The sequence below is a fragment of the Caenorhabditis elegans genome, chromosome II (genome assembly GCF_000002985.6).
Source record: "Caenorhabditis elegans chromosome II".
In the NCBI taxonomy this organism is placed as follows: domain Eukaryota; kingdom Metazoa; phylum Nematoda; class Chromadorea; order Rhabditida; family Rhabditidae; genus Caenorhabditis; species Caenorhabditis elegans.
Window position 1 is genome coordinate 1,919,523 of NC_003280.10, and position 16,623 is coordinate 1,936,145.

Below are 16,623 nucleotides of genomic sequence, written 5' to 3' on the forward strand. Positions count from 1 at the left end.
AATTTTTTAAATGAAAGAATTTTCAGAAAAATCAGAAAGATAAGCTCAAATTTGTATAATCCTTAAAGTGATATGAACTGACTAAATTAATTTGTATGCAGTCTCAAAGAATAATATTCTGCATTTTAAAAACATTTTTTTGAATGAAGAGATAGAGAAATTAAAATAAATAAAGAAAATCCAGAAAAAAAACAAAAAATTTCGAAGCAATGCTTTAAGCGTCAATTAAAGTGCATTGTGTGTAATGCAGACTGAACGCTTACCGTAGTTTGCCGAATTTTTTGGTAAATAACATAAATTTAAATCGATTTTGCTCGAAAGCTCTCCGGAAACACGTTAAAATCGATATTTATAATGTCAGAACATTCCAAATTCAAGATTTAATTTCCGCAATTAGAAAAAAAAACAGAATTTCATTCAAAATGTCAACAAAAAACAAGGGTAAAATGATTATTTCGAGGTTAAAAAATTATATACATTTCGATCTAAGAGATCAATGAAGAGCCAGTGATTTTCCGAGAAGAGCCGCCAGCACACTCAAATCCATTTCAGTTGGATCTCCCGTCATCGCCGCTTTGATGTCACGAACAGTATTGACTTTCGACAGGCATGAATTCTGGAAAGAAAAAAATAATTAGAATTTTGAGAACTCGATGTTTACCTTCAAGTTCTCCATTTTATATTGCTTAGCAATTTTAAGCTTCTCCTTTATCGATTTTTCAGACGAGTCAATCAGAAATTCCTCGCATTTTCGAATTGGAAAAGGCATATCGTACATGTCGGCCAATTCAAGAATTCCTTTGATGGTACCGTCTGAAAATGTTTTTTTATTAAAATAAGTTTATGAATTTCTAACCATCAATAGCAGATTCTCCATACAGAACCTCCATGAGATTCTGAAAATCTGTGGAATCAATGTCCTGGAGTTTGACTTCTTGTCTCTCAGCTTCTTCGAATTTTCCGAGCAGCAGAGTCTTGAAATAGGTAGAGTGAGAAGCGAGGAACTGAAAAATTTATCAAATATATTTGAAAATTCTGAACAAAATGAACGAACCTTTTTCAGAACATAGAATTTTTCATCTTCAATTGCAAGGATCACGTCGGAGAATTTTTTATTTGATTTATCGAAGCTTCTGAGCTGTTTCTTCGAAACTTTAGTGATCTTCACTGTTGCTTCAACAGTAATAATGTCATCAACAAGGTAACCGCTTTTCAATGTGTTCCTAGAAATAAATTGTCTCCTTACAAATCGGCGTTTTTCTGTGCAAATTTTATTTCCAGCTTTCACAATAGACATTCCCGATATGTTGACAATTTTCAATTGATATTCGAAGTTGATTTTCCAGGGAACACGATCTTCCTCTACTTTCAGACAACAAAGAATTACACACATGTTTCCATTTTCGCGGTGAATGCACATTTGCCTGAACATTTATAAATTAAAGTATAGCAATTTTTTTTTGAATTACCATGGAACATTGAAATGTTCTTCATCGGGACTATAAAAAATTTCGCCTGTTTTCCATTTTGTTACATTCTTGAAAATGTGCCTGAGCGTGAATTTCTTTCCGGGGGCGACCATTTCGAAGAGTCCCTGAAATTTAATATTATTAAAGTCGCAAAAACCTGGAAAGTGGGCGTAAAGAATTAATTTCTTCGTTTTGGAACATTTTTTTGAATGAAAATATTGAAATTATGAACGAAAATATGGAAAATATATCGAAAAACAAACTGGAAAATCACAAAAAAAGGTTTGCGCGTCAATTCAGGTGCATTGTGTGCAATGTGAACTTTTTTGCTTACTGTAGTTTGGCAAGATTTTTTAATGATTTTATCGACTTTTGCGATTATATCGATTCTTCTCGTCGAAATTCTTCCTGAAAAAACCCAATTTTTAACTAAAATTCAAATTTAAAAACTCAATTCATTCATTTAAAATTTTATTTCACAAAAAGATAAGAAACCGATCATCAAAAAACACTGAAAAAAAGAAAACCTAGTAAAATCGTCGGAAGTATTATATTTTTAGTTGTCGTAAATTAAAAATAAGGAATCATTCAACAAAAAAAGTTAAAAAGAAGAAAGAATGGAACATCAATGAAGAGCCAGCGATTTACGGAAAAGAGCATGAACCACAGATGGATCCATTTCATCCAAATCTCCAGCCAATGCCGCTTTGATCTCCTCCAACGTATTGATTTTTGCGAGACAAGACGCCTGAATAATTAGATTTTCAGACGTTTTTCGAGATTTTTTTCGGATTTTTGCTACCTTCAAATTCTCCAGCTGATACTTCTTGGCGACTTTAAGCTTCTCCTTCGTGGATTTTTCAGATGAATCGACAAGAAATTCCTCACATCTTTTAATCGGAAACGGCATATCGTACAAGTGAGCCAAGTGCAGAATTCCGTCCACTGTTTCCTCTGAAATTTTTAAAATTCTAATTTTTGCGGATTTATTTTATAAAAATATTTCGAATTTCTCACCATCAATAGCATATTCTCCATACCGAACTTCCATGAGATTCTGAAAATCGGTGGAATTGATGTCCTGGAGTTTGACTTCTGATTTGTCAGCTTCTGCAAAATTTCCGAGCAGCAGAGTCTCGAAATATGTAGAGTGGGAAGCCAGGAACTGAAAAAAAAATCAATAATTGATTGATAAAAAAATTGAGAACATACTTTTCGGAGAACGAAGAACTTTTTATCTCCAACTGCCAAAATCACATCTGAAAATTCTTCATTCGATCTCTCGAAGCTTTTGAGCTTTTTCTTCGGAATTCCAGACATATTCTTGATTTTAACAGCAACTTCAATGATGATGACGTCATCGATTAGATAATCCTTCAGCAATGAGTCCCACTCGAAAACATCGCAAAATCCAAGTGCATCATATGAATTCCAAATGTCACTTCCGGTTTTTGTCACAGATTTTCCCGAAGAATTAGAGAGTTTCAAGGTAAATTCAGAGTCGATTTTCCAGGGAGCTTGCTCATTTTTTGGGTGCAGATACCGGAGAAATACAGCCACGTCTTCTTTTTGGTGAATGAGAACTATTCGCCTGCAATATTAAACGTAAGAGTGAAATTACAATTCATTTTCTAGCTTGCCATTGAACATTGAAATGTTCTTCTTCAGGACCATAAAAAGTATTTCCATCTTCCAGCTTCGACACATCTTTGAAAACATGGGAGAGCTCAAATTCTCTTTTGACAGCGACCATTTCCCAATGTGCCGCTGAAAATAATTATTTTTGAATTTTCTGCAAAAAATACGATGAACTACGTTTAAATGCGAAGAAAAAACAACAACAAAACCCCAAAAAACTAATTGCGCGTCAATTAATGTGCATTGTGTGCAATGTGAACTTTTTCGCTTACCGTAGTTTGGAAATTTTTGTTCTTCGATTTATTGATTTTTTCGAAACTCTTGCCCATATTTACTTGTTTTTTCTCATTTTTTATCGAAATTTAAATGAAACAAATTAGTTTAAGTGCTATATTTTTTTTATTCAACAGAATAAGTTCAAAACTTCCCGAAGATCAAATTTCTGTGGATTGTTACTCTTTTTTCACTGTTTTTTGTTGCAATACTCTCAATAAATTCAACTTTTCCAGCTAAAACCATGCTGCTCTCCGTCAAAACGTCGACTGGAAAAACCATCACAGTGGAGGCGCCGAAAAATGTGAAAACTGAAGTTCGCGACAAACAGGGAGTCGTTTTCACAGTCTCTTACGGTATTTATCGATTTTTTTTTTGGTTTTTATTTCAATATATGTTTATTTTTTCAGGAGAAGTAACCGGAGATCCAATCACTGTTGAAGCATCGGACGCCATCAAGGATCTTAATTTCAAGGTTGCCGAGGCTCAGCGAAAACCGCATCGTGAAGGAATGCGAATTTACGTTAAAACTTGTGAAAAAACGATCACTCTTGACACTGCTGCCTCCGATACCATTGCAAGTGTTAAGGCTAAAATCTAGGAAAAACGAGGTTTTCCATCAAATCTGCAGAAACTATATTTGGGTTAGTACTTTGAAACTGATAGCTTGTCTAATTTCTTTAGTTTTTACAGAACCTTCCAACATTGTTTTGTGCAAGGATCAACGTACTATTTCTGACTACAACATCAAAAACGGCAGTACTCTCCGTTTGGAAGTTCCTGTAAAAGAAAAACTGACGGTTTCTGTGAAAACCTTATTCGGAAAGACGATTCCTATTTCAATCAAGAATACGGATACTGTTGAGACATTGAAGTTCAAGGTTCAGAATAAACACGGTGTTCCACCAGATCAGCAGCGTCTCATTTTCGGTCGGGCACAGCTCGAGAATGACCGTGCTCTGTTCGCCTATAACATTCGTGATGAGGATATTATCCATTTAGTCTCCAGACATCGGTTGTGAAGTTCTCAATTTGATTGCTCTTAATCTGTTGTTTTGTTACTTTTTTGTTTTTTATTGTTGATAAATGTTGAAGGTTTTTTTTTTAATTTTTAAATTAAAAACACTGTCTCAAAATATTACAGGTACCATATTTATGATATATGAGGGTTTTTTTCCAGTAAATTCTTCTGTGTTCTGAATTTCCGACTTAAACATTTTATTTCGATGGTTCAGAAAATTGGTTTTTCAGGTTTTTGGATACTTCAGGCTGATATTTTGAAATACTCGAATTTAATTCAATTTAGCATTATTCAACCCGCTAGAATTTCTGTTGGCACATGTTTCTTCAATTAGAATTTCTATTATTTAAAAAACCACAAAGAATTTAATAAAAAATCAGCGAAACTACGGTAGACGAGGAAGTAGGCAGTTGCACACGATACACATTAAATAATTGACTTTTCCGTTTTTCTTGATTCAGTACTCGAAATGTTTTCATCGAAAACTTAGAAAAAAGTTTTTTAATATAAATGAAATTTCAATAAAATTTGCGCGTCAATTAAAGTGTTCTTTGTGCATTGTGAACTTTTTTTGCTTACCGTAGTTTTGCAATATTTGTTTTTCGATTTATTGACTTTTTCAACGCAATTCTTCTTTATAGCTTGCTTTTTGCCCGTAATTCATCAAAATCTTGATAATAATATTTATTAATTCATTCTATTCATATTTTTAAGAAAAATCATTTCGAAATTATCCAAAAACCAGATTTCTCCCTTGTTTGCTTCTTTTTTCACCGTTGTCCTCGTTTTTCTGTTGCAAAACTCTCAATAATATTTAATTTATAAATTTTTCCAGCTAAAATCATGCTGCTCTCCATCAAAACGTCGACTGGAAAAAACATCACAGTGGAAGCGCCGAAAAGTGTGAAAACTGAAGTTCGCGACAAACAGGGAGTCGTTTTCACTGTCTCTTACGGTATTTATTGTTTTTTTCTGGGTTTTGCATTAAAAAAATCATTTTCAGACAAAGGTACCGGAAATCAAATCATTGAAATGGAGGACACTGTCCAAGATGTCAAAATTCAAGAGGCTCAGCAAGCACCGCTTCGTGAATCAGAAGAAGTGACCGAAGATCCCATCAGTGTCGAATCATCGGAGGTCATCGGAAATCTGAATGTCAAGGTTGCCGAGACTCAGCAAGAACTGCATCATGAAGGAATCCGAATTTACGTTGAGAACGCTGGAAGAACATGCACACTTGACACTTCCGCCTCCGATACCATGGCAAGTGTCAAGGCTAAAATTTGGGAAAAACTAAGAATCCTCCCAAATACGCAAAAACTATTATTGGGTTTGTACTTTAAATATTGAAAGATATGTCTAATTTCTTTAATTTTTACAGAAAACTGGGACCTAGATTTGTTTAGCGATCATAGCACTCTTTTTGACAACAGTTTCGAAAACGGCAGTACTCTTCGTTTGGAAGTTTCTATAGAAAAAGAAATTGACGTTTTTGTGAAAACCTATACCGGAAAGACAATCACCATTTCAATCTAGAATACGGATACTGTTGAGACCTTGAAGCTCAAGATTCAGGATAAGGAAGGTATTCCACCAGATCAACAGCGTCTTATTTATCAAGGATCGCAGCTCGAGGATGACCGTACTTTGATTGCCTATAACATCTATAATGAGGCTACTCTCCGTTTAATTCTCAGACTTCGTGGATGAAGTTCTCAATTTGAATATTGTTAATTTGTTACTTGTTATTTTGTTACTGTTCTGTTTATTTTTGTTGATGAATGTTGAAAAAGTTTAGATTTTTTTGAAATTAAAAATATGGTTTTTAAACAGCCGGTATATTTCTTTGTGTTCTGAATTTCCAACGTAAAGAATCTTTTTCAGTGATTCAGAAAGTGTGCTTTTCAGGTTTTTCGTTAATTTCTGTATTTCTCTATCATAGAATACATTTCAACTCACAAGAATTTTCGTTAAAAACCACAAAAAAATTAATAAAAAATCGGCAAAACTATGGTAGACGAGAAAGTACGCTGTTGCGCACAATGCATGTTAATTGACGCGCAAACAGTTTTTTGTAATATTTTTTTCCTGTTTTGCTTGATTCAGTACTTGAAATGTTTCTTTTCAAATATTATAATAGTTTTTTTTAAAATTTTCTGCAAAAAATGCTGAAATTCTAATAAAACCAAAAAAAAACTCAAAAAACGGCATGCGCGTCAATTCATGCGCATTGTGTTCATTGTGAACTTTTACGCTTACCGTAGTTTGTCGAGATTTGTTTTTCGATTTATTGATTTTTTCGAAACTCTTGCCCATATTAACTTGCTCTTTCTCGCTATTTATCGAAATTTGAATGAAAAAAATTAATTTAGGTGCATTATCATTTTTTATTTAACAAAATAAGTTCAACAACTACTGAAAATCCAATTTCTGTCGATTGTTATTCTTTTTTCACTATTTTTGTCAAATTAAAAAGTTCTTTCTGCGTCTTTTTTGTTTAAATGCTCTCAATTAGGTTTAATCTATCAACTTTTTCAGATAAAATCATGCTGCTCTCCATCAAAACGTCGACTGGAAAGACCATCACAGTGGAAGCGCCGAAAAGTGTGAAAACTGAAGTTCGCTACAAACAGGGAGTCGTTTTTGCAGTCTCTTACGGTATTTATCGTTTTTTTTTCCTGGTTTTTGCATTAAAAATAATAATTTTCAGACAAAGATGCCGGAAATCAAATCATTGAAATGGAGGACACTGTCCAAGATGTCAAAATTCAAGAGGCTCAGCAAGCACCGCTTCGTGAATCAGAAGAAGTGACCGGAGATCCCATCAAAGTCGAAGCATCGGACACCAACAGAAATGAAGAAAACCCCGATTTGGCTGGGCCACCCGCGGAGCCAGTTATTCGTGGCACTGCCGCCTCCGGTAGAATTGTAAATGTTAGGCTTGCGGGAAAAAGAATCGTCCAACCGAATAGGCGTTTCACATCATATTTGCCTTCGTCCGCCGTGAGACGTGGTTGGTTTTACAATTGATTATTTGTCTAATTTACCCATAATATTTTTTTTTCAGTAGCATCGCCCTATCAGATTCGGCGGGTTTCAGTCGATGGAAATTTCAACGTTTTTGTGAAAAACTCAACCGGAGGAAAGACTACCGCTGTTTCAATCAAGAATACGGATACAATTGGTACCTTGAAGCTCAAGGTTCAGGAGAAGGAAGGCATTCCACCAAATCAGCAGCGTCTTCTCTTCAAGGGATCGGAGCTTATGGATTATCGTACTGTGGCGCATTGTGGACTTCGTCAAGGCACAAGTCTCGATCTTGTTAGACTTGATGCATGAAATTTTTCGATCGATACTCTTTAATTTTTTAAACTGTATTTGTTTTATTCCTGTTTTGTTTCTTTAATGAACGCTTAATAATTTTTTTAGACGTAAAAATCTATTTTCAGTGATTCAGGCAGATGGGTTTTTAGGTTTTTCTCTAGAATATTCTTTTATTCGCAAGGATTTACTCGAAACTGCTCCAATAAATAAGTTTTTCCAGAAAATCCACTAAAAATTTAGCTTCTTCAGTTCCAAGCGATATCTGAGTGATCCACTGCGAATTTTGTACAGATTTTTGTCGAAATTAGAAAGAAATTTATTAAATTGAGTTTTCCATGCTTTTTTTCCAAGAAAATCGAGTTTTTGCAGCGAATTTTCATTAAAATTTCGATAAAATCAATTAAAAATCGTGCAAACTACGGTAGGCGATGAAGTACGCAATGCACAGAATGCATAAGACCTGCCGCGCAAACAGTTTTTCGAAACTTTTAGTCGAAATTTTAAATGATTTTATTATATTTTGCTTGATTTTCCAACAAAGTTTCGCATTTTTCTTGAATTCTTCACTTTTTAATCGTTCCAAGGCCTCACAAGCTCAATTAAATCCAAAATTTCAGCGAAACTCTCGAAAATGGTCGTTGCAAACAGGAAATTCCAGTTTTCGCCCACTTTCACGAATGTATCGAAGCTAGAAAACGGCGAAAATCTATACAGTCCCGACGATACACATTTCAACATCCCATGGTATTCTTTTTTCCATTGTTTTTGCAAATATAAATTGAATTATATAATTTTAGGTGTGTATCATTATCTCACAAAGGCGACAATTTGGCTGTATATCTTTATTGCTCAAAATCGAGAAAAACTGATGTGATGTGGACCATTGAGACTAAATTCAACTTTTCAATCAGGGCTTCGAGTGGGAAAAGTACAACGAAACGTACCTATAATCAATTTAAAAATACCGAAGACTGGGGATTTGGGCATAATCCATTGATCAGTTGGGATGAAATGATGAAGGATTTTCTAATTAATGATAGTATTACTAAATATTGAAGTTTCTGTCAAGATCACAGATATAACTGGATTCTCGAAAAATGTGCTCCAAAGATTCGATCAGTCTGCTGAAGAATTTTCCGATGTGATTATTATAGTGGAAGGGCAGAAGTTCTATGTTTTGAAGAAAGTATGTGATTTTCCAGATTTTTTTTTGATAATTTTATCGATTTTTTCAGCTCCTCGCTTTTCACTCCACATACTTCAAAGCGCTTCTCCTTGGAAAATTCGCGGAAGCTGATAAATCCGAAGTCACCCTTCAGGACATTGATCCCACGGATTTTCAGTACCTTTTGGAGGTTCTGTACGGAGAATCTCCGATTGATGGTATTTTTTGGCAAACAAATCGATTTTTAATACCAAGAAAACATGTATTTTCAGAAGATACAATTGATGGGATTCTCTACCTGGCTTGCATGAAGCTAACTTAAATGTACAACAGTTTTTGAGCATGATGCAAACGTGCTCCATCGGACAACTTTTCAGCGGCAATTCAAATTCGAGTTTTTTTTAGCGTTTCACTTACAATGCCAATTTTTCAGATTTTCAATGGAAAAATCGTTAATTTAATGGAAATTTCCTCATTATTTATAATAAATATTTTTTTTTTGAAGATTTTTTATCAGATTTACACAAGTTTCTGTTCACATGGAAAATAGTTGATTGTTTAGTTCAGGCAACTGGTTCAAGAGGTCGAATAATTTTTTCTAAACGATTTCGAAAGATGAATCAACGAAAATTTCAAGTTTTAACTGTCACAGGAGGAATCGAAAATGCTACTTCATCGATGGACATGTCTGTAGAGAATTCTTCAACCTTTTAACAATAGATTTAACAAAAAAAAACTTTATTCCCAATAAACTATAAAATCTTGACGATTTGGTTTTGTACCTCCTCGGCGGTCATCTTTTGCCATGATGGAACCGAGCGACGACCGACAATCTCCGATTTTACCAGCCGCAACAGCCTCGACGACGAGCTTCTCGACGTTTCAACTGAAAAAAACAATTTTAGTGGGAAAATGAAGTATTTAAGATTTACAGAAGATCAAACTTACTGTACTAGTCGATTATGTTAACGGTGATGACAATCGTGGAGTGATTTTCAGACTCGTTCTTGTTGCCGTGATGGAACGGAGCGGCGGTATCGTTGTTCATCCGGATTTGGATCACAGAGCAGCGAGCAGATCGAAAGCAGAACTGAAAATTAAAAGTTATAACTCGAACAATATTGATAATATCAACCTTTCGAAATGGTCAGAGTCGGCGACCACTGAAAACGCAGAATGTCAAGAAGTTCGGATGGCAAATTCGAGTGGTGAAATCAACCTGAAAATAACGTAAATATATATTGTTTTCCAATTTTGATAAATGCCTTTGGTGGTTTGAATGGATAGTCTGTCGAGAAGTGATAGTGAGGAAGAAGATACCTCCCTGATAGGGAGACTCTGGTGGGCCCATAATCGTAGCTTGCCAATGGTACAAATCATCACCAACTGATCCAGTGGAGCATTGTGCGGGTGGATCACGGCCGAGATCATGGAGTTCCTGAAACGTACATAATATTTATATCATTTAATGTTGCAAGCTCACTTTCTGGATTCTTTTGAGAGCCATGTTGGTGTTCTGATTTGCTCCTCTTTTGCCATGATAGAACGGGGCGGCGGCATGGGATGGACGACAATCTCCGATGTTTCAGACGGTAGCAGCCTCGGATATGTCTCGTCGAGGAGATCTGATCTTGCATCAGCTTTGCGCGTAGTGGTTGTAGGCAGAGGCATCTTCCATGTCACCGACGGCAGCAGCTTCAACACAGTGCTCCTCGAGGCTCAACTGAAAATTGAAGAATTTTACTGGGAAAATCGAGTATTTCGGATCTACTTGATGTCAATGTCCTTGCGGGATCTCTAAAGATGCTTGTGGATGGTTACGGCCTTTTTGACGAGATGGTACAAATCCTCTGGGAGCTTTGGAGACATTCCTTTGTACTTGAGGATCCTGAACATCTAGTTTCCGGCAGACTTGTCCAACTCCGTGGGAATCCCTGAGTATAACTCCAATTTGGGATGGTCGAAGACCCTTCTTGGCGACGTTTCATCTGAAAAATAAAGATTTCAAGTGGAAAATGAAGTTTTTCAGATCTACGGAAAGTGACAGAAAGCGGAAATGGGTTAATGAAATTGTAAGAAAAAGGTTTAAACAGGGAGAAACAGGGTTAATGAAATTGTGCACATCCTCAGGAAATGAAACTTTCAGATCTGAAAGTGGGAAGAAAAAGACAATTTCTGAAAAACGTGAAATAAAAAATGGAAAACATGAAAAATTTATCGTTGAATAGCAATTTTCGTTTTCTCTAATGGAAACGCGCTCCACCGAACAGATTGCGCGCGCGCGATTCAAAATGACTTGTTTTTGTTTACATCTTTCATTCTCGTTTTTCGTCATTCTTTACTCAATTTTGTAAATTCTCTCTCTCTCTCTTTTACCTATTTCTCATTTTATTCCATTTTATTTTGATAATTTTCATGATTTAGTCGTTCAGGTGTTTAAAATTCCTCGATTATTCTTGAATTCTGCGCGGGTTCTCCCTTTTCCGTTAATCTCGTTCAGTTTTAACCTTTTTCTTTGATTCGGTGTGTAATTATCCATTAGCAGTTAGATTCAAAGTTCGAACAAGTTTAAAAGGAACAAAATTTCAGTTTTATAACCACGAAAATTCTACAATAATTTTTCAAAATCCGATTAGAAAAAAAAAGAGTTGTGCGTTCCTCTAACTAGGCAAATGGAATAGAAATTAAACTAAGTTCAATTGTAACGAAGAAAATTAAATAATATTTGCTTTTCACTCTGAAAATTCATCCGAGTCGAGGTCATCCAAGTAGTTTTTGGGGAAGAGTTCAAAGGATGAATCGAGTGAACATGGACATTTCTTGCTCACCAAGGCGCATGAAATATGTGCAGGACTCTTACAAATGACGCATCTTTTCCAGTCCGTCACTCGGCTCTCAAATTCTTGGGGATCAGTGTCAGGGTGCAACATAGGATCTTGCTAAAAAAAATTAATAGAAAAATAAAAGTGCTGCTTCTCAAACCGCTGCACAAATACTGCATCTTTCAAGTCTTCTTTTCGGTAGCAACTTGACATTAGATGATTCCACGCCTCGCCTTTTTGTTTTTTCACGAACCTTAAATACATTTTATTTGTAAAGTATAAATTTCTATATTCTGGCTTTAGAATGTACCTTGAGAGTAGATTCCATATGCATAGACTGTCTTGCCGTTAGTGGTTGATCTCTCGAATCCGCTCGCTCGACGAGGGTAGGTGTAGAAGACTCTGCGAGATACTCTTTCAAAAAGTTTTTGACTTTCACCACGTTTCCCGGGAGCTCTTCTGCCCCTTCTCTCAACTGTTTCCTGAGATTAGTGTTTACCAAAGCCATCATCTAAATTCACACATAGTTTTTATATTATTCAATTTTCTAACATTTTTAATGCTCTCAATTTCCTTCTCGAGCGCATCCGCATTCATTACTTCTTCATGTGCTCTTTTCTCTTCATAAAAATTTTGAATTTCAGTGATTCGTGGAGCGACAGGAGAAACAACGAATTGGAAAGGGACGTCTTCTTCAACAGCTAACAAAGTTCTCGCCGGTCAGTTCCTCTTGTCTGATACATTTTGCTGAATATTGTATTTTTGGACTAATTCTCAACCCTCCTTCCTTACCGATGTAGCTAAGTACCCCGTGAATGTGCTTACAAGCCACTCCAGCAGTGCTGAAGAGGCAGTCACAGTGACATCGATAGGCGCAGGCGTGACATTCCTCACAATGTGTGTTTTCCTTCAAAAAATTGATAATTGAATTGCATCTTGAATGCTGCAAACAACCTTTTTGTCACAAAAACAGTTGAGGAAGTCTGTCACTGTGTATTCCTTGTTATCTCCTTCCATTCTGACATTGTAGGATCCATCTTCCTTTTGAATGAACAAATACTTTTTCTCCTCATTTTTGAACTGACGACATTTCTGGTGATTCTGACCTTTCCTTGAACAACCAGAATACATACTCCTTTTCGACTAGAATTTTTAAGGTCAATTAGCTGTTTTAATAGTCTTACTTGGACAGATTTTCGATGTGCGACCATGTCTGATGTTGACAAAAGCACTGCAATAAGTTTATCACATCTAATTCTTCTCTTCTTTCCCATTTGTCCCTGAAATATAGGGAAAAACGTTGTGTAAAAGTTTCTGAAAATCGTTTTAGCTGACTTTTAAAACCGAATGCCACGATTCAGCAAACATCGATGTGTGGCATGCGATGTTTGCTCGAGACGTTGTCGACCATTGACCAATTCTGTCTGTAAAGTATATTTTTTTATTAGAATAACAAAACGACTAACTGTATTGATATTTCATAAAATAATCGGAAAACTGTTTAGCTTTAGCGTTCCCTGATTCGTCCAGCTCCGTCAGAAGAGAGAGAATTCTGTGAATGAGACGATCCTGTCTTGGCTCACGAATCAGTTCTCGTAGTGCTCTTGTTGTCTTATCAAGAAGGTCCTTATCAGACTAAACAAAATTAATTTAATGTAATAGAATTTCGCTAGAAGCAGCTCACCATCATTAATTCCTTTGCTTTTTTACACCATGATCTCAATAAGTGCCACCTACACAATACTTTCTTTGTGTGTGTACTATCGAAAACAGCTGAAAATCCATTCCAGAAGCAATTGGCTTCATCTGACATGAAGAATGCGGGTCTAAATTCTGGGTAAAGTTCTTTGACTTTTTGGAAGAATACAGCTACTTCGGCTGAAGTTGTTGAACTAGAGAGTAAGAAACCTGGAAAAGTACATTTTTGAAAATTTAGAAATTAAACTTTTCTAACCTGCTGGCTCTCCTCTGTCGTTGTTATCGACAACCGTAATTGTCGTAAGTTTCAGCCCGTACATAGTAACATTATGTGTGTCATCCAAAATGATAATTTTATGAGAGTATTTCCGTAGGTTCTCCAAGTGACCTGGCGTGATGATAACTAAAAAAATACTTCTATTAGTTTTAGGTTGCTCTTAATTCACCAAGTAAAAAGTTCATCCCGTTTTCATCAGGTAGAGTGAAGTGCCGAAAACCGTCAGCTGGATCCTCCAGTTGAACCCTCTTTTTCACAGATTCTAGATCGACTTTGTCCAGTTGTTCTTGATTTAGCCCCAAAGAATCTTTCAAGTTTCTATAATTTTACGATTTTTAGTCAAGAAATTTTTTTAAAAAAGGAAAGCCGTTTTTTATCACACCTACCGAATATCTTGTGGCAGAAGGCAGAACAATTTTGAAAATTCGTTTGAAGACTTTTTAGCTTCTTCAACAATAGCTGGATTACTCAGTCCCTTACTTGCCAACTCGGCAAGAACGTTTTTCTGAGTTGAGGTCAATTTGAGGTCTGCCACATTGATTTCATGTCCAAAGTGTTGAAAGCAGGCCTGAACATTGATCTCTCCGTTCGCAGTTACACTCTAAAACGGAATTATATAGTTACATTATGTTTTATCGTAAATACCTTCAGAAAAGCAGTGCAGACCATGTCCCCTGTTTGCTTTTTACTCTTGTGGCCACGCTTCTCCCCATCTTTTTTAGGCTCGTAACTTCCTTCATGAATGCAAGTCATATGGATTGTTCTTCTTCCTCCATTCTCGGACGAACTCCGAATTTTCAAACTTGTTCCAGTTTCTTCCAGTCTTTCCGCCAGCCACGCCTTTAAAAATTATATAACACTAATTTTTACAGTATGCTCACAAAATACTTAGGTTGAAACTTGATTTTTTATCTCATCTCGGACTTCTTCCATATCTTTTATATGTATAAAAAACCAATTATATCTTCCTACTCAAAACTTTATTGAAAATTTTTAGAACCTTTTTGTGTCAAAAGACTCGAAAACATTGATCGATTGATTGATTATCATTTTTTTCTAGATTCAAAATTGTTTGAGAAAGAGCTAACCTCGTAGTTTTCCTTTGTATGAAAAAACATGTCTTCAACTTCGTGGTCAGTGTCATGATCCGTTCGAAAATGCATACAGAGGTAGCTTCGACAGTGACTGTACTTAACCTCATCGTCTGGACAATCTGGGAAAGGACATTCGATGCGCTGGTTTTTCATTTCTTTAAAGTCTGGAATGTCGTCAAGATCGACTTCCAGAAGCATTCTCATGATCCCATGGTTTCTTAATATTATTTCTTGAAAAAAGAAAGAAAAAATTAATTTAATTCGAAAATATTGCAAAAAATAATAGTCACGTCACGTAGCCACGAAACCCTTGGAAACAACAAAAAAATTAAAAACAAATTTCGGAAAATCAATATTCAAATTTCATTTATTTCTCAATTTAGTCGTTGTTGAACAACTATATTTTATTTTCTAGGACTTATAACAATGTAAGCTTTTACTTCCACTTGTCCCGACATCTGCCGGGTTCCGCGGCGAATCGCGCAGTTTTTGTAGATTTGTTTGCTCTTTTTTTGGAGGGCTCCAGCTCAATTTCGCTGTTTACAGAAATTCACGACTTTCAGAAAAAATTTACTTTTAATTTAATTTAATTTATCTACAGACAGCGGGAATATCATCAAACAAATTATTTTCAGAATATGACAATTGTGGATATCATTCGCTTCTGCCTGTGCATGCGTCGACGAAAAGCTCAAAGAGCTCGGAAAGATGAGGTATTTATAAAGAAATAAATAACTTTCATAGTTATGCGCGTCGGGTCTGATGTATTGTACGCAAACACCACAGACAAAAGACAAAAATTGCGAACTTTTGCACACCGTAGTCGGGAAATAAATTGATTTTTTTTTGGATTTCAGAGAGAAAATGGTGGTTTTTAAAAGAAATCCACATTTTTAATTGAGATTAGGAAATAATTCACTGAAAATGAAGAAAACTTAGATAAAAATGTCCAAATATGAAGCTAAATTCGAAATTGGCAGCTGAATTTCAGGCGGTTTTCACAAAAAATTTTGCTTTCATCGTTTAAAACTCATTTCTAGATTTTCTGATTGTCGATTTCGAATCCTCCGCCATTTTATTAGTATTCACCGGCGTTTTCAGTCAAAAATGTGAAAATCGAGTGAAATTCTTTGTTTTGGGGGTGCTGTAGTTGGGGACATTATAAAATTGTATAATACAGTGCTGGCCAAAAAGATATCCACTTTTGGTTTTTTGTGTGTAACTTTTTTCTCAAGCATCCATTTGACTTGAATTTTTCCGTGTGCATAAAGCGAAATGTTACGCAAATTTGCGGACCAAACATTACATGATTATCGATTTTTTTCTGAATTTTATTTCAATTTTTTGATTTTTTCGTTTTTCCAATTTTCATTATTTTTTTTGAATTATCAATAAAACGCACTCTGTTTGTTGCACTGGATTTGTTTGGTTGATAAATTATTTTTAAGGTATGGTAAAATCTGTTGGGTGTAAAAATCTTTCCTTGGACGTCAAGAAAGCCATTGTAGCTGGCTTCGAACAAGGAATACCCACGAAAATGCTCGCGCTGCAAATTCAACGTTCTCCGTCGACTATTTGGAAAGTAATCAAGAAGTACCAAACTGAGGTGAGTTCGAAAAATATTATTTTTTAATAATAAATGTTTAGAAATCCGTCGCTTTGAGAATCTCGCCCGGCAGGCCTCGAGTGACAACCCATAGGATGGATCGCAACATCCTCCGATCAGCAAGAGAAGATCCGCATAGGACCGCCACGGATATTCAAATGATTATAAGTTCTCCAAATGAACCTGTACCAAGTAAACGAACTGTTCGTCGACGTTTACAGCAAGCAGGACTACAC

At 35.6% G+C, this 16,623-nt stretch overlaps 5 protein-coding genes, 1 non-coding gene and 4 pseudogenes across 10 annotated transcripts; 5 read left to right on the forward strand and 5 right to left on the reverse strand.

Moving 5' to 3' along the window:
- Positions 1 to 365: 365 nt before the first annotated feature.
- Positions 366 to 1,596, reverse strand: bath-7 (BTB domain-containing protein). The gene is made up of 5 exons (NM_061723.3): positions 1,470 to 1,596; positions 1,055 to 1,424; positions 857 to 1,004; positions 662 to 813; positions 366 to 616 (listed from the first exon to the last, which is right to left on the reverse strand). Exons 1-5 carry the CDS (start codon positions 1,580 to 1,582, stop codon positions 494 to 496), a joined length of 906 nt encoding a protein of 301 aa, NP_494124.1. The 5' UTR covers positions 1,583 to 1,596; the 3' UTR covers positions 366 to 493.
- Positions 1,597 to 1,910: 314 nt separating this feature from the next.
- On the reverse strand, positions 1,911 to 3,243 carry bath-2 (BTB domain-containing protein). Its single transcript, NM_061724.4, has 5 exons — positions 3,110 to 3,243; positions 2,682 to 3,060; positions 2,487 to 2,634; positions 2,272 to 2,423; positions 1,911 to 2,217 (listed from the first exon to the last, which is right to left on the reverse strand). Exons 1-5 carry the CDS (start codon positions 3,220 to 3,222, stop codon positions 2,095 to 2,097), a joined length of 915 nt encoding a protein of 304 aa, NP_494125.2. The 5' UTR covers positions 3,223 to 3,243; the 3' UTR covers positions 1,911 to 2,094.
- Positions 3,244 to 3,614: 371 nt separating this feature from the next.
- Positions 3,615 to 4,479, forward strand: F52C6.4 (Ubiquitin-like domain-containing protein). Its single transcript, NM_001393013.1, has 3 exons — positions 3,615 to 3,736; positions 3,791 to 4,024; positions 4,065 to 4,479. Exons 1-2 carry the CDS (start codon positions 3,625 to 3,627, stop codon positions 3,979 to 3,981), a joined length of 303 nt encoding a protein of 100 aa, NP_001379809.1. The 5' UTR covers positions 3,615 to 3,624; the 3' UTR covers positions 3,982 to 4,024; positions 4,065 to 4,479.
- Positions 4,480 to 5,236: 757 nt separating this feature from the next.
- On the forward strand, positions 5,237 to 6,198 carry F52C6.3 (Ubiquitin-like domain-containing protein). The gene is made up of 3 exons (NM_061726.5): positions 5,237 to 5,356; positions 5,405 to 5,731; positions 5,783 to 6,198. The coding sequence occupies exons 1-3, from the start codon at positions 5,245 to 5,247 to the stop codon at positions 5,935 to 5,937; spliced, it is 594 nt and encodes a 197-aa protein (NP_494127.2). The 5' UTR covers positions 5,237 to 5,244; the 3' UTR covers positions 5,938 to 6,198.
- A 741-nt stretch (positions 6,199 to 6,939) lies between these two features.
- F52C6.2 (Ubiquitin-like domain-containing protein) lies at positions 6,940 to 7,825 on the forward strand. The gene is made up of 3 exons (NM_061727.5): positions 6,940 to 7,059; positions 7,112 to 7,414; positions 7,469 to 7,825. The coding sequence occupies exons 1-3, from the start codon at positions 6,948 to 6,950 to the stop codon at positions 7,738 to 7,740; spliced, it is 687 nt and encodes a 228-aa protein (NP_494128.3). The 5' UTR covers positions 6,940 to 6,947; the 3' UTR covers positions 7,741 to 7,825.
- A 531-nt stretch (positions 7,826 to 8,356) lies between these two features.
- bath-22 lies at positions 8,357 to 9,212 on the forward strand (annotated as a pseudogene). Its single transcript is given in 5 exon segments — positions 8,357 to 8,469; positions 8,523 to 8,769; positions 8,774 to 8,911; positions 8,961 to 9,108; positions 9,163 to 9,212. Coding segments are annotated over 5 exon segments (696 nt in total).
- Positions 9,213 to 9,628: 416 nt separating this feature from the next.
- Positions 9,629 to 10,561, reverse strand: F52C6.12 (annotated as a pseudogene). Its single transcript has 5 exons — positions 10,374 to 10,561; positions 10,156 to 10,328; positions 10,026 to 10,109; positions 9,839 to 9,980; positions 9,629 to 9,776 (listed from the first exon to the last, which is right to left on the reverse strand). Coding segments are annotated over exons 1-5 (735 nt in total).
- Positions 10,562 to 10,658: 97 nt separating this feature from the next.
- On the reverse strand, positions 10,659 to 10,874 carry F52C6.13 (annotated as a pseudogene). The gene has a single exon. A coding segment is annotated over exon 1 (216 nt).
- A 746-nt stretch (positions 10,875 to 11,620) lies between these two features.
- On the reverse strand, positions 11,621 to 14,985 carry F52C6.14 (annotated as a pseudogene). Its single transcript has 15 exons — positions 14,776 to 14,985; positions 14,333 to 14,527; positions 14,074 to 14,288; positions 13,857 to 14,005; positions 13,667 to 13,813; positions 13,397 to 13,620; positions 13,179 to 13,347; positions 13,048 to 13,136; positions 12,897 to 12,992; positions 12,667 to 12,855; positions 12,505 to 12,619; positions 12,265 to 12,459; positions 12,023 to 12,223; positions 11,873 to 11,965; positions 11,621 to 11,829 (listed from the first exon to the last, which is right to left on the reverse strand). Coding segments are annotated over exons 1-15 (2,496 nt in total).
- Positions 14,986 to 15,184: 199 nt separating this feature from the next.
- Positions 15,185 to 15,205, forward strand: 21ur-11933. The gene has a single exon (NR_050883.1).
- Positions 15,206 to 16,623: the final 1,418 nt, after the last annotated feature.